This window comes from Dromaius novaehollandiae, chromosome 6, assembly GCF_036370855.1.
Source record: "Dromaius novaehollandiae isolate bDroNov1 chromosome 6, bDroNov1.hap1, whole genome shotgun sequence".
Classification (NCBI taxonomy): Eukaryota; Metazoa; Chordata; class Aves; order Casuariiformes; family Dromaiidae; genus Dromaius; species Dromaius novaehollandiae.
In genome coordinates, this window is record NC_088103.1 from 21,864,713 (window position 1) to 21,892,556 (window position 27,844).

The 27,844-nt window shown below is 36.6% G+C and overlaps 1 protein-coding gene and 1 long non-coding RNA gene across 5 annotated transcripts in view; both read right to left on the minus strand.

Moving 5' to 3' along the window:
* The window catches only part of LRMDA (leucine rich melanocyte differentiation associated), a 714,902-nt gene that overhangs the window by 285,208 nt on the left and 401,850 nt on the right, over nucleotides 1–27,844 (minus strand). For all 3 annotated transcript variants that reach the window (XM_064513828.1, XM_064513829.1, XM_064513830.1), the window contains 3 exons: nucleotides 27,399–27,530; nucleotides 18,667–18,801; nucleotides 8,373–8,499 (listed from right to left, as the gene is read on the minus strand). In XM_064513828.1, coding sequence (XP_064369898.1) covers nucleotides 8,373–8,499; nucleotides 18,667–18,801; nucleotides 27,399–27,530 — 394 coding nt within the window. The remainder of the gene's footprint in view (nucleotides 1–8,372; nucleotides 8,500–18,666; nucleotides 18,802–27,398; nucleotides 27,531–27,844) is intronic.
* On the minus strand, nucleotides 20,372–26,728 carry LOC135328702 (uncharacterized). Of its 2 annotated transcripts, none has more exons than XR_010389688.1 (3): nucleotides 25,824–26,728; nucleotides 24,458–24,555; nucleotides 20,372–20,686 (listed from the first exon to the last, which is right to left on the minus strand). It is a non-coding gene; the product is annotated as an uncharacterized LOC135328702 (long non-coding RNA). The 2 variants fall into 2 exon arrangements; XR_010389687.1 differs by lacking the exon at nucleotides 20,372–20,686 and adding an exon at nucleotides 21,852–22,079.

The following is a 27,844-nucleotide window of genomic DNA, read 5'->3' on the forward strand; positions in this document are numbered from 1 at the left end:
TAAAGGAGCAAAACAGTAGCCACAAGCTGGCCCAGAGTTCCACTGATGCAGTATTAAATACCTGGGCTTTCTTTTTTTTGCTTGTTTGTCTTTTTAAGACCAATGAAGCAACTCCTATAGCTGGTAGTGAGGGCATCTGATAACCAGCTCCATTATGTTAGTCCTTCTGAAAGGAAGAACTACGGAAAAGCACAGTGAGCTCTACTGCTGCTTGTAGACCAGCACTATTTTCATTTCCAAAAGAAAAACAGATAAACAAGACTTAGAGGATAAAATTCTAGCCACACTGATCCACTGGGAATTGAAACCAACCATGGCTCTAGCCCTACTGTTTCATATCATGGTATTACATACTATTGAATGGCATTTTATTAAGCAGACTAAAGAGGTAGATTACCAGACAAAAGCCAGATCATACGCTTCAGGCATCTAATAACTGAAGTTTCTATAGTTCTGAATATAAAAGGCAGGCAGAGAGACAAACATGTAATACAGTTGGTGGCATAAGATCTTTATTTCCTGTTAACTTTACTGGACAGAAATTCCTACAAAGGCAAAAAATCCTACTGGGGGGGAATAAAACAACCCCCCACCCCACCCCCCAAAAAGAACAAAACAGAGATAATAAACAAGTTGCCATGCCAGCTTCCTCAATTAAATGGATATGTTAAGGATACACAGTGCCTATTGCCATTCATCAGAGAGCATCCAAGTGTTTTACGAGTATTAAATAAGTCTTACAAAGGGATCAATTTGCATACTACTGACAGACAGACACTTTTCAGGTGCAGAGCAGCAGCTGGTTAACTAGCACACTGCAGCACTACGTAACAGTTAAGGGCCGAAGGTGGAGAAGAGTGCCTTAGCAAATTGAGGCTGCAGAGAACTCTGGGGAGGCAGAATATAATTACCTGGACTGGAACTGGGCCAGGGCTCCAGGAGTAACACCTCTTCCTTATATGAAAAGTGCATCGGGATCGTTAATGACTGAAAGGACACTGGCTTCATGACAATCATATACTTTTTTGGAAAGAATAATTTTAGGAAGGAGATTTCACCTTTTGCATTCTGTACCTTCAGCAGAGCTATTAGATACTGAAATGCAGTCCACACAATACCTTCCCAAAGAACTAAAAACGTATCAGTTTTTCAAGAAACATCACCATAAGAACAATAAGCAGATGTCTCTCCCCCTACCCTAACACATCTCTGACATTACAGCAGGTTTGCAGAGAGAATACACTCCTTTGCTCTCTCAACAGCTGCATGTTTTCAGCTTAGGCCACACTGTTTAAACTCATTGGTTCTCTCTCGCTTCACTGACTGAGGTTCTCTCTCTTTAATCATGTACCCTGTCATACTTCAAGACACAAAATACAGCAAAAACAATGGACTCCATTTAACTGTTTTTCAGCTTCCTGGCTCACGTATCACATGCAAGCTCCTTACTTTCCAAGCTCTTCATAATTGAGATTCCCATCTTCAATTTTACTATGCAAATCTCCTCCTCTTCCTCTCTGGATGCTGTCCATCCTATTGCCTCTGTTGACTGCTTTTTGCCAACCCTGCCTTTCTAGCTCTTTGTCCTCACACAGCTGCCCCTGCAGGCAGTTTGAAGGCAACTATTTACCCACTAGCCTTAGCTGGCTGCTCTACATCCTGCTACTAATTCCACCTTTTCCAGGATCTAGAGCCTTGCCACATCATGCACAAATTCACAGCCACAGCAAAATCATGATTAGGTTTCTTCACTAGGACAATATCCTATGTAGCCAGTGCAACACTGGGCTGCCATTGATCACACTCAAAGACAGCAGGATCTATTGTCCAGTAACTTGAACTGAAGAATGTAATCTGTAACTCTCCTTTATGCACACAATTAATTTGACCTATAATTGAAGGAAATGCAAAAAGTTATCATGTATTGCTAACTAATGAATTATTTTATCCACAGACTAGGTACATAGGCAAGATCCAATCTACAGTAGCAGGTTGCTCTGTAGTTTTAGATACTATAGCTGGATATTCACATGTCTACTCATCCTTCTCCATATAGTCTCACAGGTGTCTTCTATAGACCTTTATTAGCCATTTGATGAACTACCAACTTTCTGCTTATTAGTCTAGTACAAAAACTGTCAGTCACACTCTTAAGCCCCTTATAGCTTCACTTGCACAGCTACACTAATTAGATTTCCAATTTCTTAAAACTTCATATCATTAATTTACCCTACAAGCACCATTAGATATGATAGCAGATTCTATCTCTCAACATTGCACTAAGCCACATCTGTATTTTGGCAACTGATCTTTAATGGAATTATGACTTTGGTACTTTCCACAGTAATTTTTGTTGCATTCTACCAGGCAATCACTTTTGCTTGTTAGCATGCTTTTTAAGACTGAACAATAAAATCTTCTTTGGGAAAAAATCTCTTGTAATATACAGAATTGAATCTTAGAACTGTGATATGACACAGTGCTTCAGCAAAGCTCTGGTGAAGGACACCTGGATTTCATAATTACTGGGTCATATTCAATTTACCTGCGAGTCAATGAAAACTACTGGAGTCCAAGAGTTGCCCTTTAAAACCCTATAAAGTTACTCCAAAATGCAGAAGACAGTTTTAGTGACGTTTTTAAAGTCTCTGAGCAAAGTATTGTTATATTTGTGAATATGACAGCTCCATTCCAGATTCATTGTGCTGAGTGCTGAGCTCACACACACATATCAAATAGGCAGCTATTACTGCAAAGTAACTATCAAAGTGAGCTACAAATATTCTCAAAGATTTAGCGTAGAAAATACCAATTGATGTTTCAATGATTAGCTCATATCTGAAAGTTTCTTCTGGTCTTATTTTCAACTATTTGGGTAATATGAACATACAAGAATCTAATCTTCCCAATTAAATTAAAAAAAAAAATCAAGAAAATGTGAATCAGTATACCATAAGGAATCAGAAGCCTGAAGAAAAAGTCTAAAGTCATCTTTCAAGACCTTGATCACAACACCTTCAACACTTCATGCTGGAAGTTCAAAATGCTTTCGTCATTTCTTTTCCTAACACATTCATCATCACACCTAGTCACTTGCAGGCCAAAGAAGAGCTGACTTCTAGATGTCATTCCTCAGTTTTAGAAAATAAGTAAAATCTACCAGTTTAAAAAAAATTATGGAGATTTTATTCACACACAATTATATCATAAAATTTTTATACAGGTACATTTACCTAGCATTTGTTTTGGATAGTGGGATTTGTTTCAGAAAATGGGATTTTAAAACTGAAAATTTCTAAATGACAGAACTTTTATCAGCTTAGTTCTAATGACTACCACTCTTATGTGACAGATCCTACTCAATAATCCTACTTCTAAACCACCAAAGTATTCGTAAATACAAGTATATATTCTGGGATCCTTTTCCAATTATTATTTATTCCCAACATTGATGACTCATTAGGAGATTGTGATCCAATCATGTTACACTCTCTTGCATACAGGACACAGACTTTTCAAACAGTAAAAAGGATACTTCGCTGTGCCAAACAGTAGCATGACTTATCGCAATGTTGTCTCTGAAGCCATTATTTCCTACATCATAGTCTAGTTTGGAATCTTAAACTCTGTTCTGTTCTGTTATAGTACATGGAACCTTGACACAATGGACCATAAGGAACTCTATTATGCAGAGGCACTCTCAGGGAGGCAGCTTACTAGCTAGCAATTCATTGGTAAGATGGCTCTTTACACTTCCAAAGCCATTTGCTCTATATCTGCGTCAAGTTTTGTCCATTCACATGCCAAGATCCCTACACGATAGCATTGGTAAAAGGAAAAAAAATTATGAGCAACGAAGTTGCTCCCCAAAGAGTTTATTTGTCATGATTTAAAACCCAACCCATTCTCTTAATTTGGGGAGACAAAAAAAGTACATGAGACATTAGCGAAAATACCTTGCCTGCATTTTTGGAAGCAGATAAAACATATGTTTTAAAAACTTGATAAATAGTTAAGGACAAAAATGACTAAAATTGCCCTTTATGCCTCATCTGATTTTAATGGAGTTAGAAAAAGCATATATCAACACTGGTCACTTTGATAAAATAGTACTTCCTATGAGCTTGAAAATAAAAACACTGACAATGATCCAAAACCAACACTGTAGATTTTAGCTTACCTTATTTCTTAAGCCGCACTGCTAAATATTTACTCTTCATTTCATAATAAAATAATCTCCCTCTGCCCTTCAAGTAACAGTGTCAGCAAGAATCACATACCCTCATTACATGAAACATAAGCACTGAACTTGCCTTGCTGCTTAAATGGCTCCCTCTTAGTTCCTTAGAAAAGGAAAGCTGTGTCAAGTTTTATAATTATAAACTTGAGAAGAAAAGAATACATTTGAGGGGGAAAAAAGTCAAAACATCTATACTGCCATCTTTTGATGTAAAGAGTTTCCTTTATAAACAGTGGACAAGATCCTCTTGGTATAAAGTAGAATAACTCCACACAATATAAAGTCAGTTATTTGGAGGTATACCCATGGATACCTGCTGGTGATTTGGTCCAATAGGCTTGAGTTGCAAGACTGTTGCATGTGACCAAATCCCTACTGTTTGTTTTTGTCACTATAAATATAACTGATTAAAATGTTAATCTCTAAAATGCAGCAAATAAAAAAAAAAGTTATGGGGCAGAGGGGTTGCAAAATAGTAGGAAAAGTATATATTTTATAAAAGTAAGTACATTATCTGGTATTAAGCAATTAAATTTGTATTTGAAGGGAGATGAGATGATGTGTATCTATTCAGAGCAACACATTTTAGATATATGAATATCTATTTTGTCCACATGTTATCATCTAGATTAAATGAACATTAATATAGACTTTTTAATATGAAATTATGATGTTCTTTGATACTTCATTTCATTTCATTTGTTTATAACACATACAATGTAAAAAAAATCAGAGCCTTCAAATGCAGGATTTTCAAATCATATTCTGTTTTACATCTTTAATTGTGAAGATGAAACGTTTGGAAGCACAATTCATATACAAGCGATAAACCAGAGGAGGGTACAGTTTTAAATAATTATGTCAAAGAAATGACAACTATACTCTTTTTCAGGGATGAATAATTACAAAGCTGGGACATAATTAAGCAATTTTGACTGTCGTATTCTTGAGCTGTCGTTTTGATGTGAAGTGCTGTCATGCCCAGAAACACACTTCACACTGGACAGGCATCTTCCACTTTGATCTACACTTATGCCAGTGAAATGAGGTCATGGTTTGGTCACTAAACGAGGCTTCCTCATCTGGCTCAATGCCTCTTATCCAGCCAGGCTTACATGATTTTTATTAAAATCAGGCATGATATAATGTTCAATATTTTGACAAAAGAAAACATAAACATCACAGAATAATGAAGTTTAGCTCACTTACATAGAGAGATGGAACAGTGCATTGTAACATTAAAACTGTTTTCTAATAAATGACTGCATCTTCCCATAAGACAGTCATATCACAAACATGCATTTTAAACAAAGGATGAAATGAAGCAAAGCACAAGAAAGTGCAGTGTTCTGTTAAAAAATATGAAAAAAATAGAGAAAAATGAAAGTCTAAAAATTTATACAAAATAAAATATTTATGACTTAGTGATGACTGGTGATTGCTATATACTTTTGCATTTGAGTAAACACAAGCTAGTCAGATGGAAATTTCTTGCTTTTATTCTCATTTTGTGTATTTTTTCTTGGTGGGGTATTTTGCTCTCCCAAGTATTTTATGTCAAGACTAAAATGAAAACAACTCCCCACATCACAGCTTCTTTAGATCATCAGTCTGCTTTTTATGCTGAATAAGCCATACCATCTCCTGCTTACCATAATGGAGGGGAAAAAACCCCACAACTAACTTAGATTTAGTTGGGTTTTTTTTCCTTCTGAAAAAGCAAGCCTGATAGGTTCACTGTAGATTTTACACCTGGCAGAACAATATTTCCATGTGACATCCACAAATACGACTATTAATCACACCAACTCTGCTCATGGCAAGCATATTCTTACACAGTGGCTACTACCATAGGAGGAGGCAGAAAAGTATTCTCAGCAAGCTCAATCAACAGGGTCTTGTATCACTAGGTCAGCTTCTTAATGAGTTTTTGTGATGCCTAATAGTGTGCACTGCAGTCTTCCTCATATTTGCAACTAAAGTATACCTTCTTCTAACCACTTTCAGAAAGCTTAGAAAATGTTAATATATTTGATAACACTACCTCCCCATTAAATTTGGCTGCTCAAGCTGGTCAAAGAGCTCAATAATTATTGGGGAGGGGAACTGATGAACAAACAGAGGGCACAAGATTCATTTCCCAAGGAAACCTGAAGGCTGAAGAATACAAATAATTATATATTCAGGATGTAATATATGATAGAATTTGAAACCACTGTTACTGTGCATGTCATCTTTGTGATATATAGGGGAATGCTGCTTGTTATGGTCTTTGACTATATCTACAAATAGAAATATATATATATATATATCTGCATCTGTAAACATACACGCACAGAGCACTCTGAGTGTTCTCACACATAAAGAGAGTTTGCGTGCATACATACTGCGAGCAGGAATATCCTAGGAAACAAGCATAAATTCAAAACAATCTAAAGAGGTTTATAATATCTGTTCTGAATCCAATTTAATATTTATTTTAAATTAGCCACTTCTGCAATATGTATATAATATTATATGATGATGGTAATTTTGTAGCACCTTAAAAGGCATTAATTCATGCCATGAAAAAGCATTTACAATGATTTTGCTAGGTATCATCAGCAATTTGTACCAAACCATTTATAAAGAAGACGACCCTTCAGATTAGCAATAACAACAGTAAATTTGAGCCTTTCACAAATTTGCTGAAATAAAGGTGTGTTTTATCATAAGACTCCATGGGTAAATAATTCAAAACTACACAAAGGATTAAATTACAGATATAAAAGACAAAGATGCTATCTCTACCTCTGTGAAGTAATTTACCCTTAACTACTGACTTAAAAAGAGATTCCATCCAATACAGTAGATTCAAGTTCAAGAAACAGCCTCCTTTTTACTCTTACACTATTAAGTTGGTCAACTCAAACAGTGGACTCATAAATAAAAAATCTATTTGCCAATAAAATTAAAATAACACTTCACCAGATCTAAAAGCTGGATAGAAGAATTATAAAAGCAGACAGTATAGATGTACCATATCTAACACATTTCAACTGTAGAATGTGGCCAGGTTTAGTAAAGAAGGTTTGCTGTGAAGACGACAACCTCAACAGCTTAAAAATAAATGATTTCATTTATTACATATATAAAAGCTGAAATAGCTAAAGGCAGTGGTAAACAATATATCGAACCTATGCTTATATCAGAACTGTTAACATTTTAATAGTTATAAATGAATCAGTCTGAATTAATTTGCAATGCACTGCAAGTGTACTTGTGATAATGCATTTATCTAGCAACACTGTTACGCTACCAAACAGTGCATTTCCATAACTGCTACATTATTATTCAGCATTATTGGTAATCTGCACTAAATTATTGATGGTATATTTTAGAGAACAAAACAGCAAACGGAAAGCAAGTAGACTGAAAACTTGAGCGGAGTTTTAAGAGATCTCTATCTGCAGCACTAAAATGCTTCGTGAAGCTCGGACTGCTATCTTGTATTGATCAACGATGGAAAAAGGAGGTAAACTGGAGAAATCATATTCTCATTCTCCTTGCATCAGCAGTATGTGGGTATGGCCCAGAGTCGATGCAAGTGGTACCCAAAGCTCAGATTACAGAAACTGTCTCTCTAACATTGTCAATGCATATTGGCATGACACCACATTAAATAATATCATACAAAGTTAGAATCAGCCAGTCCACTAAAAGCCAATAAACACCATAGGTGTGAGCTCTGCAATAGCCATTTGTGTATAATATATGTGGCAGGAGACAACATGTCATAAAAATTGCATTCTTCCACGATAGCATATCATATCTTTGTTATATATCTTTAGACAAGGCAAAAATATTCTTTTGAGTTCAGTGACACATACTACTTTGTTAGATGAAACAGAGGTTAGAAACCAGAAATTTGGTAACACAACCACAGTCCATTAACCAGATGTAACAATAAAGTGCAATCTCAAACTATACAAAACTTACTAAGGCTTTTGTCCCTCACCTGACTATAGTTACCAATCCTACAGCCTAAAAGGTTTTTGTCTATTGCTTTAGCAAAAGATGCAGCCAAACTTCACAGTTAATTAAAAATGGTATTAATGAAGCACATGTTGTTACTATTTCCATTGTCTCCTACCTTAGCATCCTTGGGTTTAACCACTTTCATGAAGGCACCTCTTACCAAGGCTTCCTCTCTCTCGCTCTTCGTTACTTTCCGAGTATCGAGAAATTTCAGGTTTGTCAATTTGTGCAGGACAAAGTATCTGACAGATGGCAAAATGCACAAAGTTAAAATCCAGTAACAAAAAAAATATACTCACATATTAAATGACTAGAAAATAGCAGCGATAAACAGCAATGGCCTTTATTTCTTCTATCTATTCATCCTTTCCATGGAATCTAGCTTACAGTAAAAAATGTACTGTACTTACTTTACTGCCTCAAATGAAACTACTCAAAAGTTCCCCATGACAATGGATCAAATAGATTAGAAAATGATCACTATAGATACGTATGTCCTCTGTGGACATTACTGAGATAAAAGGCACATCCAGAAATAAAGTAAACTGGGAATTGTTTCCTGGGAATTCTTTCTGAGAAGATAGGTAGAAATTTCCAGGGTCTCAGAGCTGTTTTCACCTGCAACATGGGATGGAGTTCTTAGAATTACTCAGAAATTCCTTTATGCAAACCAGCAATTCATAATATTAATGTGCAAACACATCTTCAGAATTTTATTACTTTTTCCTAAAAACACAATGATCAGCAACATTGACACCATATGAATAGCAAATCAGGGACTGCAATTTGTTTTGCACCATACATCCTAAAATATACTCTTCTTTATCATGAAAGGAATATATGTCAATGCTCAAAACTCAGCATTAAAAACAAGAATCTGTCAAGAGACAGCACTGAGAGTTACTCCTAGGGTCTGCTTTCAAGGACTAAATTTTGATACAGGCACCATTTGGACGGAGAATTCCAATTTGGTCCTACCCAAGCAACACAGCTTCCTTAAAGGATATGGATCCCAGTTCGGGATTAAATGAAGAAGTATGCAGGTACAGACCACCTTTTTTCAAATATTCAAAGTTCTCATTAGGATCCACCAGTATAGTATAGTATTCTATTCTATTCTCTCAAAACTCAGCAGTTTTTTTTAGCCTCAAAGAATACCACGGGCTCCTTGCATGCAGAGGGAGAGAACATGGCAGACCAGAAGCAAAATAAGGCACACAACCATGGCAAATCAAAATATCCAGCCACCTCAAGCGCATGTTATTTACGTTCAGTCAACCAAATGTGAAGCAGACATTGCAGAGTGAGGAAGTGCCTGACTCTTCCCAGCAAGGGGTAGAAAGGTGATTGATATTTCCCATGCCTAGCTGCTTCTCATAAACCTCTAGTCAGTCATGGAAACACTCCCAACCATATCAACCCCTTCTGGCACTGGGAAAAAGAAATCAAAGTAGTACAAAACTCTGCATAACATACCTTAGAATATTTTGAAATGGAACACACTAAAAAATTGTGGTTTAAAAGGTAAGAATTACCTTTTAACACTGTTCTCAAGACCAGATAGACATTTGGAGAATATTTCAAGTCTTCCTTTCTACAACCAAGCAAAATTTAATGCTGCAAAGAAACCTTTCAGTCAAGCACACTTTTCCTCTGAGGTAATGGCCTCATAAATCGGTGACACACTCTGAAGTTGTAGACAATTTAAATATTAATCCTCAAACTATGTCTTTCAGCGTTATAACAATAATATCAACAATAATAGTAGTCACTTTACAAAACAGAACTTATCCTAAGACCCTTTGTTCATGAATAGCTCCAGATCTAGGAGACTGACACCCTCCTCCCGGCTGCCCTTGCAGGGCACTCTGCCATTCTGCTGGCCCTTATCTTTCAGTGGGAGAAAATATATCCATCCTGTATGCTACTGGCAGAAGAGCTCTGATGACAACAGATTCTTTCAAATGAAGACACGTACAGAAGGAAACAATATGTCAAGAGTGAAGAAGAGTGAAGCTCAAAATGCGTAAAAACACCCGCTAAATGTAGGGTGAGAAAAGATGAATATTCAGGTGAAGAAAACATCGGTATTAGAAAATCAGCAAATGTTTAATGATGGAATGAAATATGTCATCGAAAAGCAGGCTGCAACAAAAATGACAACAGACTAAGACAGCACTGTCGTCTTTGCTGACTTTGGATCACAACCCTAAAGTCAGTCTCTCAATCGTTTCAAGAGCTTAAAATTATAATAGCATTTCTAGATATAAATGTATTTTTGTATTTTAAGCCATCCTGACTGCGCTTCACATTAAACAAAATTAGCACCAGTAGTTGCTAAATCCAAAAATAAAACCAAAAATCCCTACCCATGTAAACTAAAGAGCAAACTACATCATGAGCCAGAGGTCTGGGGTTGTTAATTTTTTGTTTTGTTTTTAATTTATGCTTCTCAGCAGGACAAATACTGAAAAGTAAATGCTATTAAAGTTATCCCATCACTAGAACAAGTTATTTCAGTAATTAAGGTGATTCAAAACATTTATTGAGACTCCTTTTGCTAAATAAGGGATAAAATTAATCTATATTATATGAATAGTATGTGATTTTTTTCTTCCCAATGGCTGAAGACAAGCATCAGACTTCCTGGATATATTTTAACTAGAAATATGAAGATGCGGCTTCAATCTAAACGTAACACCATTTTGTCATAAAAATACTGGAAAGGATTACCAAAGCCCTGGAATGAACACTTTACAGTATCAATTCAACCCTTGTAAATTTAATCCAGGGTTATTTGTTGCACAAAATCTCTTTACGGTGATGTATGACTTAGTTACTAAGGTTATCACAGCAGTATCCTAAAGTTGCATAGTACATAAAACATTTCAGTTAACAATGCAGGGAGGTTAACTCCCACAGATAACCTACTATCAGAGGGTTAGACCAGATGACATGCCTCTGTCAGCTTTCAGGAGCTATTGATGGTTCAATCAGTTTGTTTTGAAGGTAAAGTACAACAAAAGGGCACTAAACTTATTCAAACTGTCAACAGGGACTATCTAGAATGTTGCTTGCAGGTAAGTAATTTTGGGTGTTTTAAGACTATTATCAAACACCGATGGCTGCAGAAACAGACAGCTACTAATAACACAGAATGCAGCCATCATAAAATACTTTATGGCAGGCACTAGGATCTATAAATTGCATGACACATGGCACCTGTTTTGGACTTATAAAATCACTAGCTAAGGAAATGCTGTTTAATGAGAAGATGATCCATCTAAAGTTTAGAAAGGTCTATTTTTGTTTAGAGGTCAGGGGCAGCCCCCCCCCCCTTTTTTTTTTTTAATCATTTTGAAACTTAGCACTGCTCCAGGTGCTCTGAGACTGCTGTTACAGGGCTTAACATCTTTGCAGTGGTGTGAAAGAAGGCTATTATCTGCAGTGATGAGGAAAAAGATGAGCTCTGGCGAGAGAAAAAAGCAGGGACACCAGGAAGGTGCTTAGAGACCCATTTATCACTGCCTGTAGACTGATCTTCTAATCCATGATGGGCTAAGGAAATGAACTATGTAAGAAAACTTGCATCTTCTTTTGTCCAGAATCATCTTTTCTCCCTCCTCCCCCTGCCACCCTGCACCAAGTGTCCTGTGAAAGTAAGCTAAAAAAAAAGGGATATCCATCACACACACAGAGGAACGTGAATCATTTACAGCAACACACAGAGATGGAAAAAGACCAGTGAATATCACATTTCATGTTATTTCACCCTTGGGTAAGTGAAAATGACAATAAAGATTAACAATTCATTTACCAATTTTGTAAGTGTTGCATGTGATTAGCATTGTTTTAACAATTTTTACACAGGCCTGTCAAGATATTGGGAAAGCGGGAGAGGCTGGGGGAAAAACGTGCAGAGGAAGGCAGCGAGTGGGGATTCGGCTGCTAAGGACATGGGTGAGCGCTGGACGGGCAAGCCATCCTCTGGAGAAACATGCTGGAATTCAGAAGGGGACAGGACAAAGGCAGCTGCTCTTTACAGAACAGCACACAGTTCCAGCTTTTATATAAAAAAATACTGTCCCTGGATACTGACTTTCTCTATAGCCTTTAATGAGTCACAGACTTCTAGCCTTAACTCTGCTTTACAAATCGGGAGCCTTAAGACTTATCAGTTGGTTACCTTGCAGGTATAGTCTGTGCATATTTGTAGTTCTGCTGTATAATAGTCATTACTTTAAATATAGTCCTGCAGTTCTTCCCTCACCTGAAAAAAAATCAGTGATGATTCACGCTACCTTAGGAGAGAGTCTCAGATGTCAAGCAAAAGAATTCAATCATAATGGGTGAGTTCCTTAAAGAATCACAGGGCACGAAGGAAGAAAATCCATTTTAAACATACACAAGAAATTTGTCAGTCCTGATCTAAAACTTATAGGAGTAAGTGACTTCTATGTCAACTCCTTGTTTTCGTTAAAAAGCTTCTATATTTTAGTAGCCATTTAGGTTCAGGTATATAAATTCTTGCTAAGTTTTAATCAGTTTCTGTACACTGCTGTACTATTAACCAACATTTCCAGGAAATATCTGTTCTGGAGCTGCAAAGACCACAACAAAAAAAATCACGTAATGTCGTAGCATCTACAGCCCTTAGATTCATTTATTACCTCCCTTGGAAAAGCAGACAAGTTTCAGAATATGGTTGGCCTCATGATACTGAGAGATAATGGCATCACCCTTGAGCCACACAATAAGAAAACCTTAAAAGTGGCAATAAATTACTTCGGGAAGAATGTTTTATTTTATCCTGCTACAATGGGAAAAGTACAGCAAATCTGGATATGTTAGAGTTTCAGAGAAAATAAACTCTTCCACTGAACCTTTAATGAAAGACTATGGTAAGAGCTAGATTGTGTGGAGTCCTCTATTTTGTCCTTCTATTTTTATTGACAAAAATTGCAATATAAAACTGTAATATATGCTTTAATATTTAAGTTTAAAATACAAAATCAGTTAGAAACTGAAAGACAGAGAAATATGCACCCAGAAGAATGGAGAAATATCTAAATCTCCCTGTCTCGTGAGTGCAACATGGTTTTTTTTCAGAAAGTGTTTACACCTTCATTTTTCTATTGGAACTTTTCAATGCATCTATTACTGCATTTCCTCTTCAGACAGCCACAGAACATAAAATAACATACCTATTACAAACTTTGAAAGTCTGACTATACTCTCAGTTTGCATTATTGAAAACTAGCAATAATAACCTGAAGTTGGCAAAGTTACATCAGCACAGAAGAGGGGAGAGACGACAACGCAGGCCAGAAGGAATGAACAAACAAGTTTATGACGCTGAATGGGATTCTCCCCCGTAACTTTCTTCTGCGCCACAAAAGAAAGTTTAAACATCTCCCCTCTTCCCCCCTGCCCCAGCAAACAGCAGATAGCGGGCAGCAGAATTTCCATCTGTAACAGACCTCCCCAAATACAGGGATAAGCAAGCCAGGTCATGCCCTTAAACCAGTATCTTGCAGAGCAGAGGGAGAGCGTGCTGGTGTGAGGGTGCTGGAGAGTCACAGAGCCGCCGTGCAGCCTCAGCACTGCCTTGGCGATGGCCGCGTGATCCCGCGGGGTCCTCAGCTCACTCAGAAATCCCCATCACCTCCTAATGCCTTACCCTCCTCTGCTCCACCCCAGTGTAGCAAACAGCTTAAGGAAATTTGAAAAATCTGTCTCTAGGCAGGTAACTACAACTGCAGTTACGTTTTGATTGACTGTGTAGGTATGGACAAATCAGGGTATTCTGGACTTCAATTTTTCTAGCTGAAAATAAATGCCCATAAATCCTTACAGTGGCTAATCTCAGATGGAAGCTGTGGGGCTATTTGATGTTTATCAAACAGTTTTCTGCTTCCAGATACTGTAGAAATGATAATGCTGCGTAAACAGCAAGATTCACAGATTATACAGTTACAAGGGAGTACCTGATCACTTCATGAAGTACATAAAACCTACCACAAAAGTACCACAAACTCCAATACCACCTGCTAAAAGGGAGTCTCACAGTAAGTTCAGTGATATTAACTAAGTCATTCATGTTATTTTGGTTAATGAGTGAGGCCTTCTAGTCTCCTGTTGCTTTTTGAGTATATATTTATGTTATATTACCACCTAAATTCAATAGCAGGACTATATAAAATAGAAGAGCAGGTTTTGTCTCAGTTAAAAAACCCTGCAGTAAAGCTGAACACGCTACAAGAGGACCCAACGTTGCACAGAATTAGACCTATGGGATGGGAATAGTTTATTTTGCTTGAAAAGTTAATCTATAGAAAATGCGTGCCCTTCTTTTCTTACCGTTGTATCTTAAGAGGACTTCATAAGGTTATCGCTGTTTGCTCCCCCTGCCAAAGATAGCATATCTAGTATATGTACTTTTAAGCTAATTTAAAATAAACTCTGGCATTTGTTTCCACTTGCCCTTGTTTCCATGTCAACAGCACTTAATGAATGCACCATTCCAGGAAATGTCAATAAGGAGCAGAGAAGAATGAGCGGGCACTGAAAACTTCACACACGGCGTACATCCGTCACACGCGCACCCCTTTAATGAAAATAGGTGAGGTCACCTGCAGCATTAGCAACCGCTTTGTAATATGTTCTGACCCAGCTGATTTTTCACAGTTCAGTAACAGCACGTTTGAAGTTTTCACTGCAAACAATACACCCACAGGACGGAGCCAGTGCGGGTACAAGAGAAGCAACCAGCAATTACTGTGTTGACTTGTGTTACTTTGATCTCCAGGTCATGACCTTTGCTTTCACGCAATCTTCAAAGTCGAGATTGTAGAATAGGTTATTTTAAAATACGAACTGTTTTGCAAGCTATTTCTCAGTGCGCTCTTTGCTTCCTGTTTGAGCCAAAATGCTTTTAAATCTTTCCTATCACCATTATATTTTGGATATGCTGCTCTTAACTCCATCATGAAGGAGCAGTGCCTGGAACTTTGCCTTGCCCTCACCCCCGAAGCTCTCTCCAAAATACCTCCTCCCACACTTTCTTTAAAAATTTAAAGCTAAACTTAAAATAAATAAATAAATAAATAAATAAAATGAAACATAAGAACTTACAGCACAGCATTTTTCACAGAAAGAAACTAAATAGTGATAGGAAAAGTACACACTTTTAAAACGAACCAAACAAGTTTGATTCTAAATGTACCGCAGAACAGAACTTGCCATTTTCTTTTCCTGTCCATGCAAAAACCTCAATAATAAACACAGAAATGTTTTCAACAATTAATTCTCCTACACATTGGAAAGGTAAGGAAGAATAGTAGACCGGGAAAGAATTTACTGTTCCTCTTTGATTCTTTTTTTTTTAATCTAAAAAAAACCCATTCGAGTGTAAGTATATTTCTTATGAAAAAATAACTACTTTGAGAAAAAGTCTCAACAATGTTTTTAGATATAATACTTTTCTGCTGAAAACGTACTGAAGAGCATTAGCATTAAACTTCTGGCAGAAAAGGTCCAGCAATGATCCTGATGATCCAGATCATAACACCTTGACACAAACATAATTTTGCACATTATCCATGTAGTTATGATAAAATCTCATTATTTTTCAAAGATTTAATATTCCATGTTATCTCTGTTGTTAATAACATAGTAGATCACTAAAGCCAAGGTTTCTAAAAATTTGATTTTCCACAACTTTTTAAGGTTGAGATTTTGGGTTTTATGTATCTTTTCAGCTTGTTGGAATGCGAAGATTAGGTACAGCTTTGATTTCTAGCACCTTCTTTTTCTGGTTGAGGAATTAAATAGCCTGAACTGTAATTGAACTCAATAGGAATGAAATTAAAGCTCAATGAAAAATGAATCTGTGGTTTCAATGGTCACTGAAAAAATTTACAAAAAGAAGTTCCTGTGCAGAACAAAACAAAAACAGTTAAAGTTTTTGGTAAAGCAAAATGCTTAAGTTATTCGGGTTCACTGAAATGCACTGTTCTGACATTTTTTCATGTGGCAAATTAAAAAAAATAATACTAAAAAAGCTATTTCAACCCCTGAAAAAAATAAGAAAATGCTGAAACTGGACATTTCAAATGTTTGCGTTTGAGATTTGAAGCAATACATTTGATGAAATATAAATACTTTCACACACAGGAGGAGCTTGCTGCTGCCAACTACACGAGACAAATTTGTACATCTAAAATAGTCCAGAACATACTTAAATAAATGTATATTCAAAACTCTAAATACCTAGCAGTGTCCTTTTAATAAGTCCTATCTTTATTCATACAGGTAAATATGTTCAGCTAAAGATAAATACATATACCATTGCATTTTGAGTATAATGTCTGGCAAACAAATCTTATATAAAGTAACAAATAATTATGGAAAATGATCAGGAAGCTCTCATTATAGCAGCAAAATCATAAACCATTCAAGTAATCGAAAGTCCATTCTTCTTTCTAAAAAGAGCTTTACTTAACCTAGTTTATAGGGAAAATAAAACCAAGTTTCTGAAAGATTGAGGGGAAAGAAAATGGAAGCAATGTTACAGTTTCCAGCAGATGCATAAATACAATCACTTCACACTTTTGACACAGTGGTTTGCCACAACGTGACCCAAAACTACCTTGACCTCCCTGGAATCAACATTTTGCATTGAAATGAAACAACAGACATGCTTGTTTTGATGTATGGCTGTGTGACATATTATAAATGTTACATCACATAACCACAGAGAATGTCAATCAATAAAAAATTTTTTTCAGACAGCACTAAATGAACCATGGGTTCTTGCCTCTGAATGGCTCCTTTAAGATACTACATTTGCTTAAATGATTAATAGGAGACATATTGTCAGAAAACATACTTAAAGTGAAAAACAGTAAACTGTAGAAATATCATTCATTTTTTAAGCAATTCCCTAGTGCAAATGTCACATAAATTTACGTAGAGACAGCACTATTACACTCCTGTAAGCTGGATGGTAGGCATACCTTCCACTTAAGGGTGAAAACAATGAGAAAGTATTATATTAAATCTAGGCAATCCTGGTAAAAAAACAAAATGCTACAGCTATGCTGAATGCAAAAGTTGGATTGTTAGAAGGTGAGAATCTTTGGGCTAATGATAATCTAGAAATCCTTCTCAAAAATCCAGACAAGTGAATACAGAATACTCACACCCAAGACAGCGGTGTTGCTGCCAACTCTACGAGCACAATTTCAACCCACAGCATTTACTAACAATCAACTGCAGCTTTCCAATAAACCTGCTTTCAGGCTCCTCTACTTTCTTCTGTGTTTTAAACTAACTCCTACAGAGGAGTTTGGATTATTTGAACATGTAATCAGAGTTTTATAATATAACCCTGAATTTCATGGATGACCTGCTAACAAAAAGAAAGCTCAGTCTCTGCAAGGTTGGCAGCTTACTGACCAATGCTGCTTGGCTCTGACTTGCCTCACATAGAGCCATTTTCAGCCAACGTGGAAAATGCCAGTAAATGAGGACTGAACTCTTGTATCAGATGTGACTAAGAAAAAGGAGCTGGGATGACACTGTGTAGAATTTTGCTATAATTAATGTCTCACTTGCCTAAAGGTTGCAGCTACAAAAAATTATGTCACTTCAGCAGATGTTCCATAAGTCTTGGATCTATACTCAATCACTGATCACCAGTCAAAGCTATTTTTATCCCCCACTCCATTCCCCCCCCCCCCCCCAAAAGCCACCCTTATATGCATGCAACTAAATCTCAGCAACATTTCAATTGAGCAGGTAATATTTTCATCTGGCTTCCATTTTAATTTCCAGATGATATTTTGTCTAATCTAGCTCATTAAAATTACATTATAGAAGTATATATAGATGATATATAGATATATTACTTACATTGCTTGTTTGATTTGATTCTAGACACTAACTGCTCTGAATAAAAAAGCACAATATGTAAAGAAGTGCTTTCTTCTGTGTTCCTTAATAGTGTCTTGATAACCATAACATAAGAAACACATTGCCATAATTGTTAGCAAAAAATTGTTAGTTCTTGTAAGTAAATGTTGCCTTACTCTGGCCTTAAAGAAGGAAAGGTCATAGGTGCACACATATGAGCACCACATCCAGGAAAGCACATGCAGGAAAGCACATGCACAGCTGCTCAACTCAAGTACGTGTTGCACATTACTGAAATATTTCTTGAAACAGGGTTCCTGAGAGTGATCTCAGTGAAACGTGGTTATTCAAACTCCTAGGTGTTCATGTGGCACAGTGATTTCAGTATAGAAGGAGTGGAAAATGTTGTTTTGGGACTCAGTTGGGTTTAGCTCAGTATTTCTCCAATATTAAAAATTACTTGCCATATTATATTTATAAGGGAAGATACTAACCTGTACCTCTGGTAGTCATCTTCATCCTTATCTTTGCTGACCAATTCATTTGGGCAGGCCACGTTTCCAAGCAAGCTGAGATACTGCAGTGAGGGCACAACTTCAGCCAAATGATCCAAAAGGCTTTCTAATTCTGTTATGTGTCAAAGGTTGTGGGTTAAGGATTCAATGACATTAATGAAAAAAGCATTTAGAGTTGCATCACTGCTGATTTAAACATACATTTCAATATCTGACAATCAAATTTAGTATGGCACTCAGGAAAATGTCACATTAATTGTTCCAAGGGCAAACAGGGAAAAACTTCAGTCAGTTTTTTGGCATGGAATGAAAGAATTTGGCTGTTTTGTCATTCCTTTCTCCTCCTTTCTTTCCTAGGTGGTTCACTACAAAACATTAAAACTTTGACAAAATGATGGATGCTGTGTGGTAAAATGGCTAGCAATTGCTGAAGCCATGAAACTTTTCCAGCATGGAAACAAACAGTTAGTTTCACAGCACATTCATCACTAATATATGCAGTCCACTGGAAAATGAGTTAAAAAAAAAAAAAAAAAAAAAAGTCAAACCACAACAACCCACTTTCACTCCTGGAGTATAAATGCTTTGAGTGCCACAGCAACATGTTCATAATTACTCAATTAGTATATGTGAATAAATGTTTCACTAAACACAACTTAAAGACTTCAATGTTACAACACATAAGTATTTTATAAATGAGGCTTTAAAGTTCTGTAAAGCATAAAATTTTTCATTAAAACAGCCTTATATTTTGGTGTTGATGAACTTAAGTACATTCCTCAGAAAAAAACTGTATTAAACAAAGATTAGATTACCTTTTAACCACTGCAAGACTGGAAATCACAGCTTAGGTTTAGGCAGAAAACTATATTCAACCATTTGCACACTGTTGATTGAAAAAACAAAGCAAATTACTTTGTTATAGAAAAGTATTACAGTCACTCTGAGAGACTTTCTATATATCCTTATTTACTTCAGTTTACACGCAAAGGAAAAGTGGCGATTCTCAGAAAAGATGCTGTGTGTATGTGTGTATATAGTCTTTAATGTTTAAAAATGGACTGGCTTAGACAATAGTGATAATTATTCAAAACCATTAAAGGCATTTCAGTGCTCTGTTCTCATCCCCTTTTGCTGTTACAGACCACAACTATTGTTTTAAATCCTCAGTTCACTTGTGTTGCTATTATTTATACTTGATTTATGTGTTTCTGTTATCTTTGTTATTTTTAGCTGATGGTATTTACCTTATTTCTTCACCTCAATATCTTAAGGGCAACAGAAGCAATGCAAAATTGAAAGAGTAGCTTCACTGTTAAAAATGTGGTCTTCCTTTGGTACGCTTGAAATTTTATTTTCTTTCCAAACATACAAGAAGTTCATGCTGACAATTACTAATTTTAATAAATTAAAATCAGTATGTCTATACGTATAGTTGATGTTCTGTCTCAAAGTCTGATATATCCTACTCAAATACTTTGTACAAGTGAGCAAAATGGTTTGGAATTAGTTCTATCAATTAATTTCTAGGACAAAAATGGTGTTTTTTAATCTGGCAAAGCCACAGTATAGAGTGCTAGATGGCAGCTAGAAAACCAGATTTCATACCCTTTACAAATCAACAGAAAAACTTCCTCAAATCTCAGGAAGCAATCAACCAGACCCTAAGAAAACTTGCCTTGTTGTAGCATTGTATTATATAACTCTTCTTTGTTAGCCAGGATGGAGACCCAATCATGATTTTGTGGTAATTCTCTTCTCCTCACATCTGGACCTCTAGCTCACATATAAGCTTTTAAAGTGAAGTATTTTCATGGTTCTTTCAGGAAGTATGTAACTGTGATGGGAAGGTCACAAACTACTTTTCCACACGCATTCAAGTTAGAGGGTTTTTAAAAATTTCCAAACACTGTTAGAGAAGTGTTTGTGTCTGGCACCATCCCTCAGCCAGGAGAAACACTTAATTCTTGCAGGACTGCTTAAGTTGCGAAAAGGTTTCCTGAAAGAAATAGTTTATTATTACAAAAGGCAGTTATTTCCATAATGGCAATTGCACACAGGGGGTTAGCTATTGCAAGGCTTAGATTTTATCTGGCCCTTTCTTATTAAAGAAAGAAATGTCTTTGCTGCTTCTATGGAGTAAACGGGCAGAAATTTTGTTTGTCAATTCAGCAGAGCCTTTTCTGGGGTTCAACTTTTTCTAACGACTTACTGAACACTGAGTATGACAAACGGATCCTAATTTCCATTTGGCCATGAAGGCTTAGGGGGCATATATCAAAAGGTATTTAGATATGCTATAATGAAGAGCGGAGATTTGCAAAAAATGTAAGCCTATGCATCAAAGTCCTATGAAAAACAAAAAGAAAGGAGGCATCAAACTCATTAAGGCTCTCCAGTAAATAACAGTAGTTGATAACCTGCATCTCAAATATCTAAATCCCTCTAAATTTGGAAAACAGTGCTTAGATTCTAATATCTCACATCTAAACATTGAGCATTAATTTTAGATGCAGAATCAAAATACCCACACAAAAATTCTCTCAGGCAAGGGTGACCAGAAATCACATACCGACTTGTTACATTGCAATTCTGTGCAAGACTGTCCGGACCTTCTCTTTCTTATCATTTACACATTTCACCCTACTGAAATAGATATTTAGCGTCCTGGTACTATTTCAGGTTCAGCTGCAGCACAAGCAGAAATGTGTATTTACACAGTTGGACAAAACTCAGGAATCAGATACCATCACCCAAAATGTAAAAAGTCACCAATTTACAGAAAAGTTGACGCTCTGCAGACTTTTTGACAGCCCAAAAAGCATAGGACACCAGCAGCATTTGACAACAACCTAACCTGCAACTCCTGATAGTCAAATTTCTGTGCTAGAATCATTCATCATATCATAACTGAAACAACCACAGTCAGGTATAGATTATTTCTCTAGAAGAAGAAATAGGAAGTAGGAAGAAATAAATGATATCCTACATGAATTCTCATGATTAAGTGCTACTCAGAGATGAGTCACAAGTCATGGACCACACATTTTAATTAATTAGTATGTTATATACTTATTTTAAAACACAATACTGGAACTATACAATGCCACCAAAAATGTAAAGTCTTTCTAAGACAATGCTAACAAAACACGGAGGAAGAAAAATCAAAAGCAAGACTGAATTTTTATTCCCAGCTTCCTTTTCATGGTTTATTGTTGCAGCCTAAAGAGTGCCATGTTGATGCAACTGGAGCCAAAGAGCTGCAAAATCCTGCTGTGCCATTTCTAAGATCGATTTCAGCTCCATTCTCTCCAAAAAGGAAAGCCACAATTAGATCCATGTATGATATTAGTCAAGTGTTATATATTTTTTGAAGCTCAGTGATGGGAGCCCTGAAGTGATGAAGACAAATCAAAGTCAAATCAAAATGAAGTGAAGAGACAAATCAAAAAAAAGCAATCAGCTTTACATTCAAAATATTGATTATGAAAAATGTACATAGAGAATATCAGAAATATAACAGAATTCAAGACTACTATGTAGAAAGACACAAAATAATCATTCAAAAGTCTTCTATCAACCAAGCACCTTTCATGCACATGCTAGAATCAACCAAACACTGAAACAGCTGGATAGCATTGTTTCCAGCATCATAAATAAGCAAGCTACCTGTATTTATTCATATTTGAAACCTTTGCTTCAATTAAATTTATCACAAACATGATGTAGCAATCACAAGTGATTCCCCAGGCAAATAGCCTTGAAGCAGAAGTTACCAATCCCCCTCTGAATGCAGTGTGAAAAGATCTTTGCCACCTGAACGCTTTTCCATTAGAATGTGCTAGGTCTTCAAGGTTGGATAACCACAGAAATAGCTTGCAATATGCAAGTATACATCTTCCCCTTCTCTCTGTGCAATAGGATGTCACACATGGTCATCTGTATTCCATATTCTGGCCTGAACCTTATCTGGTAGGGGGAAGGGTCTTGAGTAGGCAAGAGCAGTTAAAATTCTTCTTCACTAGCTTGAAAACCATTCTGCATAAGAAAGAAAAGGTGCAACCCAGATGGTAATTAACTAAGCCTATGCATCTCATGGATAGCTTCCTGCATACTGAGTATCTGGAACAAATTTCTTATTCTATCTACCGCAGTAGTATTAGTTTTCTCTGTGTGGCTGGAGTGATCTTCAGGGTATTTCACAAAGTCCATGGTGGCTAGGCTGCAGATTCTAAGACCTGATTTCAATGTTGTTAGGTGAACAAACATGAGAAAAAGGAATGCTTCTGTGCTTGGGACCAAATTACATTTCTGGTTCTCCAGAGAGGTCCAGGCTGAATCTGTATGTCCTCTCTTTTCAAAGATTTTTTTTTTTTTTTAATACTATTCTTCTCAAGTTTTGCTCATGGTTTCCAGGCAACACAAAGGCAATCAAGAATAAAGCAACAGCTCACAGTTTTTAAGAGTTCTGACAAGAACTGGACAAGGAACTGCCTGGACAGATGATTACCTCTTTCTTTCATAGATGTTTGATATCAGGCATTCACATTACTTATTTTTTGCTTCTGGCCCTTTTTATTCTAGAAGAAAGGTGCTTTTGAGGGTGGTGAAGAGAGAGACAGAAAAGGCTCCATGCTCAAGTAAATTCAGAACGTTATACAGAATTTGCCTAGTGTTTTGGCTCATCAGGTACTGTGGTTCTCTTACAACCCACTCCCAGACTTAGTCGAACCTGCAAGCATGGCATGGAGGGCTCTCAGAAGTATATACAGGTAGACTGCTGTACCATGGCTTAGATCTCCGCTCAGTGGAGATAGGGTTCTGTGCATAAGAGGAGAAAATGTATGCCTTTAATGTACCCACTCAGTCTAAACGTCAAGTCCACAGCACTTAACGTAATGAGATATTGGTCAAAGATTGGGACTTCTAGGCCTCCAAGCACTTCCGGACAATGTAAGAACCAACGCACAGACAAAATAAACTACAGTCTACAGTTAAGGTTTAAAAAAATTCATAACTATTAGGTGTTATGACAAGAACGCTATGAGGACAGATTATACCAGAAGTACATTCTTCAGTTGAGGTACTGGATCCATCCTGCTTTCAGAGATAAGATTCAAGAACATATAAACCCTAGGTCTGAACCAGGGTGATAACTCCTCTTGTCATAAGTAATACATATATCATTACTGGCCTTCTGCCCAGCTCTGGATTTCCCACTCTGTGGTGTGAAATATCTTGATTTTCCTCTAAGTCATCCAAAATCAAGACCTAGATTCAGTGTCTGCATTCTAGAGATACATTCTACATTTTTATTCTAAATCAATTTTGGTATCAAATCTTATGGGGTATATAAAATGTATGTTAAATGAATGACCAGCTCAATGGATTAAATAAAGGAATAGAGCTTTTAGCTCAGAGAATCTCAGATCTGGTTCGTATCAGTCCTGTCTATTTTGAAATGAGGCAGTGCATACCATCAAATTTTCAGCACTCAGATATACATATGTAGAAGAACTACCGCTGCTGCCCTTTTGAATAACTATTCAGGTAGTTTTAGCAGATACTAAAAAGACTGACATGTCAGAGAAATCTAAATTTCTACACTATATAGTCCCATTGTAACAACAGCCCCTCTTATCACAGTGAACAGCCATGAAACCTCACACTGGTATTGCACATACAGGGGGATAATTTTGTCTAAAAGTTTCCTATCTGACTGTTATTATCTAGTGAACACACTTAAAAGAGAAGTGAGACTTCTCATTACCGGTATAGCAGACTTCAGTTGTGAGGCTTCCTCCAGCCCCTACCACACATCTTAGTCTGCATTGCTTTCTGCCATCCATTGTGTGTCTGAAAGAGAAACTAAGATACATTTCCCAAAATAAATCTGTAAAAAAATATATATAAAATATATACATGAAAAGGTGTACGTGTGTGTGTATACATATATATGTTAGTGACAAGTAATCCAAACTGCACCATGTTGATAGCTATCCTTTATGTTTTTTTAGCTATATAGTCTGTATTTTAAAATATGTTTTAAACAGATCACACATTACACAAAGCTGAGGTACCACACTAGTAAAACTTTTAAAATAGTGGGGTTTTTTTAATTAGTTTCTTTCACTTCTAGGTGAAAAAATGGTAGTGGCCTAACTTTAACTGAAATAAGCAACCACTATTTGAAGAAAAAAAAAATACTAGATGATTCTACTATGAATTTACCTGATTTAGAAATAAGCTTTCACATTTATGCAGTGTATCCAGACATTATTTTAAGAGCGATCAAACGTTATTTACACATACAATATCACACAATACATGAACCACGTAAAAGAAGTGGAAAGCTCCTATCAGAACAGGATCTGGATAAAATTAAAACCAGAATAAAAGGGGAGAAAGAGCAGAGTATAATAATATTAATTACCAAGGAAAGACACCCAGGAAAGCTCTCATATGAGATTTAAAGTTGACATATTATTCCAGTTTTCATAGTGGTCAGTTTGGGTTTTTGGTTGTTTTACTCTCAATCTCTCTCTCTCCCTCTCTCTCTATATATGCATGTATATATCTGCATATATTTATATGGGTAATACTACACCAATTACAGTTTTGTTTCAGATCAGTATTCTTCGCTCACCTGTGTCCTTACTATAGTGCTACCATTGCATACTAAACAATCTTTCCTGTGATATTTCATTATTCTATTAAATGTACATTTTTATTTGAACATTTTTAAAAGAATCCTATCGCAAAATGATTGATTAAAATAGGTGATTCAAGTTCACAGGAGCCCTTTTTCAAGTATGATATCCACACTGAAGAGAGATTTCTGGAAGGTCTCTATAATTCTGTAGACTGCTCTATCTTCCTTGCAAGAGATCACTAAGCCCTCAAGTTCAAAATACTAATGAAAAACAGTGGTTATTTTATCTTCTCCAGGCAGCTTGCATGCATTAGATGCTTTACAAGCATTTGTGCAACTCTTCTGTTATATTATTGGCAGCAGACTACAAAATGTACATATTATTTCAATAACTTAGGTAGGTCAGTATTCTCAAAGTTCTAACTTCATAATTTTAAGACTAAATTTAAAAATAAATTCCTAGGATAGATCAAATCTCACTTACCATGTGATCATTGTCTTCCTGAGCTTATGCACTTGATAATGGTATTTTAAGAATTTTTGTGAGGCTAACAGAAGTCTTCAAAGAGTACTACTGACAGGATATTTTTTTTCCTCTGATCTTGTTCACTGAGCTCTTATTCAAAATACCTTTCCTCCTTTTGGTAAGCGCAAACCTCCTCCATGACTCCTCCCCGCCCCAAACACATATCGTTTTGGGTCTGACAGCCAAATTTACACTTTGTGTTTGTTAGAAGGAGATATGCTACATCAGACGTACCATGATCCATATTCTCAGCAAAGACATTCTCATACGTTTTTCATCAGTGCATGCCCAATTCAGATTTGACTGTAGCAGCAAACAGTAAAACCAAATAGTTACCCAAATCCAGCCCTCATAATCCTGGCATTAGCCAGAAATCTAGCCAAATACCTAGGATAATAATGATCTTCATGGCACAAGGGACACTCTTGGCAAATTTCCAGGGCCCCAAAGAATAAAAGTTACCCTGCTGTTATTTATTTATATAGTCAAAAATCAGTGCAGAAGTCACAGAATCTGTAGTTATTTTTATTCTCCTCAGTAGGAGGATTTTGCTTTAGTAGGAGGTAAATTGCTTTCTGTTTACATTGTCTGTAATAAAGGCCTGCAGTTGAGCAGCCTTGTCTTCACTGCAATTACAAGGAGAGGGCTTTCATGGCCTCTGCTCTAAGACTCTGCAGGCCTCAGTTGGCCTTTTGGCCACAATTTGATCACCTTTCTCTTTTGTAAAACCTTATATTACACATCTTCAATCTCCATAAGGGTCAGCATATGGGAAAATGGTTTAATTATTAAGTCCATGCCCAGCCCTTGCAGATAATTAGTTTTTACAGACCATTATCTAAGAGCCTATAGACCAGGGGCTCTGATTCACCAGATTACTTGGGCAAATGTTGAAACATTTATTCTGAATAAACTTAAGCAGGCACTGACTTCAGGCATATGGAAAAGTGCCTGATTGGTTATGAATGGACTTAACCATCCATCTAAACACTTTAATGCATTAAGACCTCGATTTGGACTGCATTTTATGTCGGTGTCTACAGCGGGAACACCAAGCTGCTCTTCCACAGCAGCTACCAAATTGCACGTATTACCGACTTCATTAAAATGGAAAGTGGTATTATATTTCTTGGGGTTTTCTATTTTATTTTATTGTTTTAAGAGCTATTTGAAGTATAAAAACTTGACACTGTTTCACTGCACTCTCTATTCCACTAGAGGTCAGCCTGCAACAGAACCCCAAGCAAAGACGGGAACGGCTGCACACTGGTAGCACTGACATTATTTTCTTTCTCTATTTTATCTATTAAAAAAGATTTCTTCAGAGCCATAACTTAGATCTCACACTAAAATGGAGCAACAGGAAGATATAATGGTGCATTTCATTTATGAATGACCTATAATAAATTACTATGAAGTATTCCAGGTGCCAAGCGAGAGAATGCTTTGTCTGCACATGAACTATATTTCACATACTTTAATTTGGCTGACACATAAAACTCATTTGACATTTTGCAGGTATTTCTTTGAAAGGATATTTGGTTCTTGTTGAGCGTTAAGGTATGGAGGCGGGGTAACCTGGGTAGCAGAAGGTCATTTCCGAGTAGATTGTTGTCCAAGATCAGCTCCTCCAAGTAACTGAATGTTTTCAGTCCTTCTAGTGACCTGCAAACGACAAAGGCAACAGGAAAAATGATACTCCACTAAATCAGGGAGGCCATTATGAGCTGAAATAAATATTTTAACCTTCCCTTTCAGGAGTGGGAATAGTTTTGGTTTGGGCCTGTCAGACGAGTGAATGACAAGAATTAGTGGCAAGGGGAGTGCTGGCACTGCAACACATCCTTCACATGCTGGCAGGATGAAGGATGGGGGTCACTTAGTGAGTAGCCAGGATCCAAAACAAAAGGCTTCAGATATGGGGCCTGCAGGATGAATTTGTCAATGTCTTGTGCCTTCAGGCACCCAGCCTCGCCTGA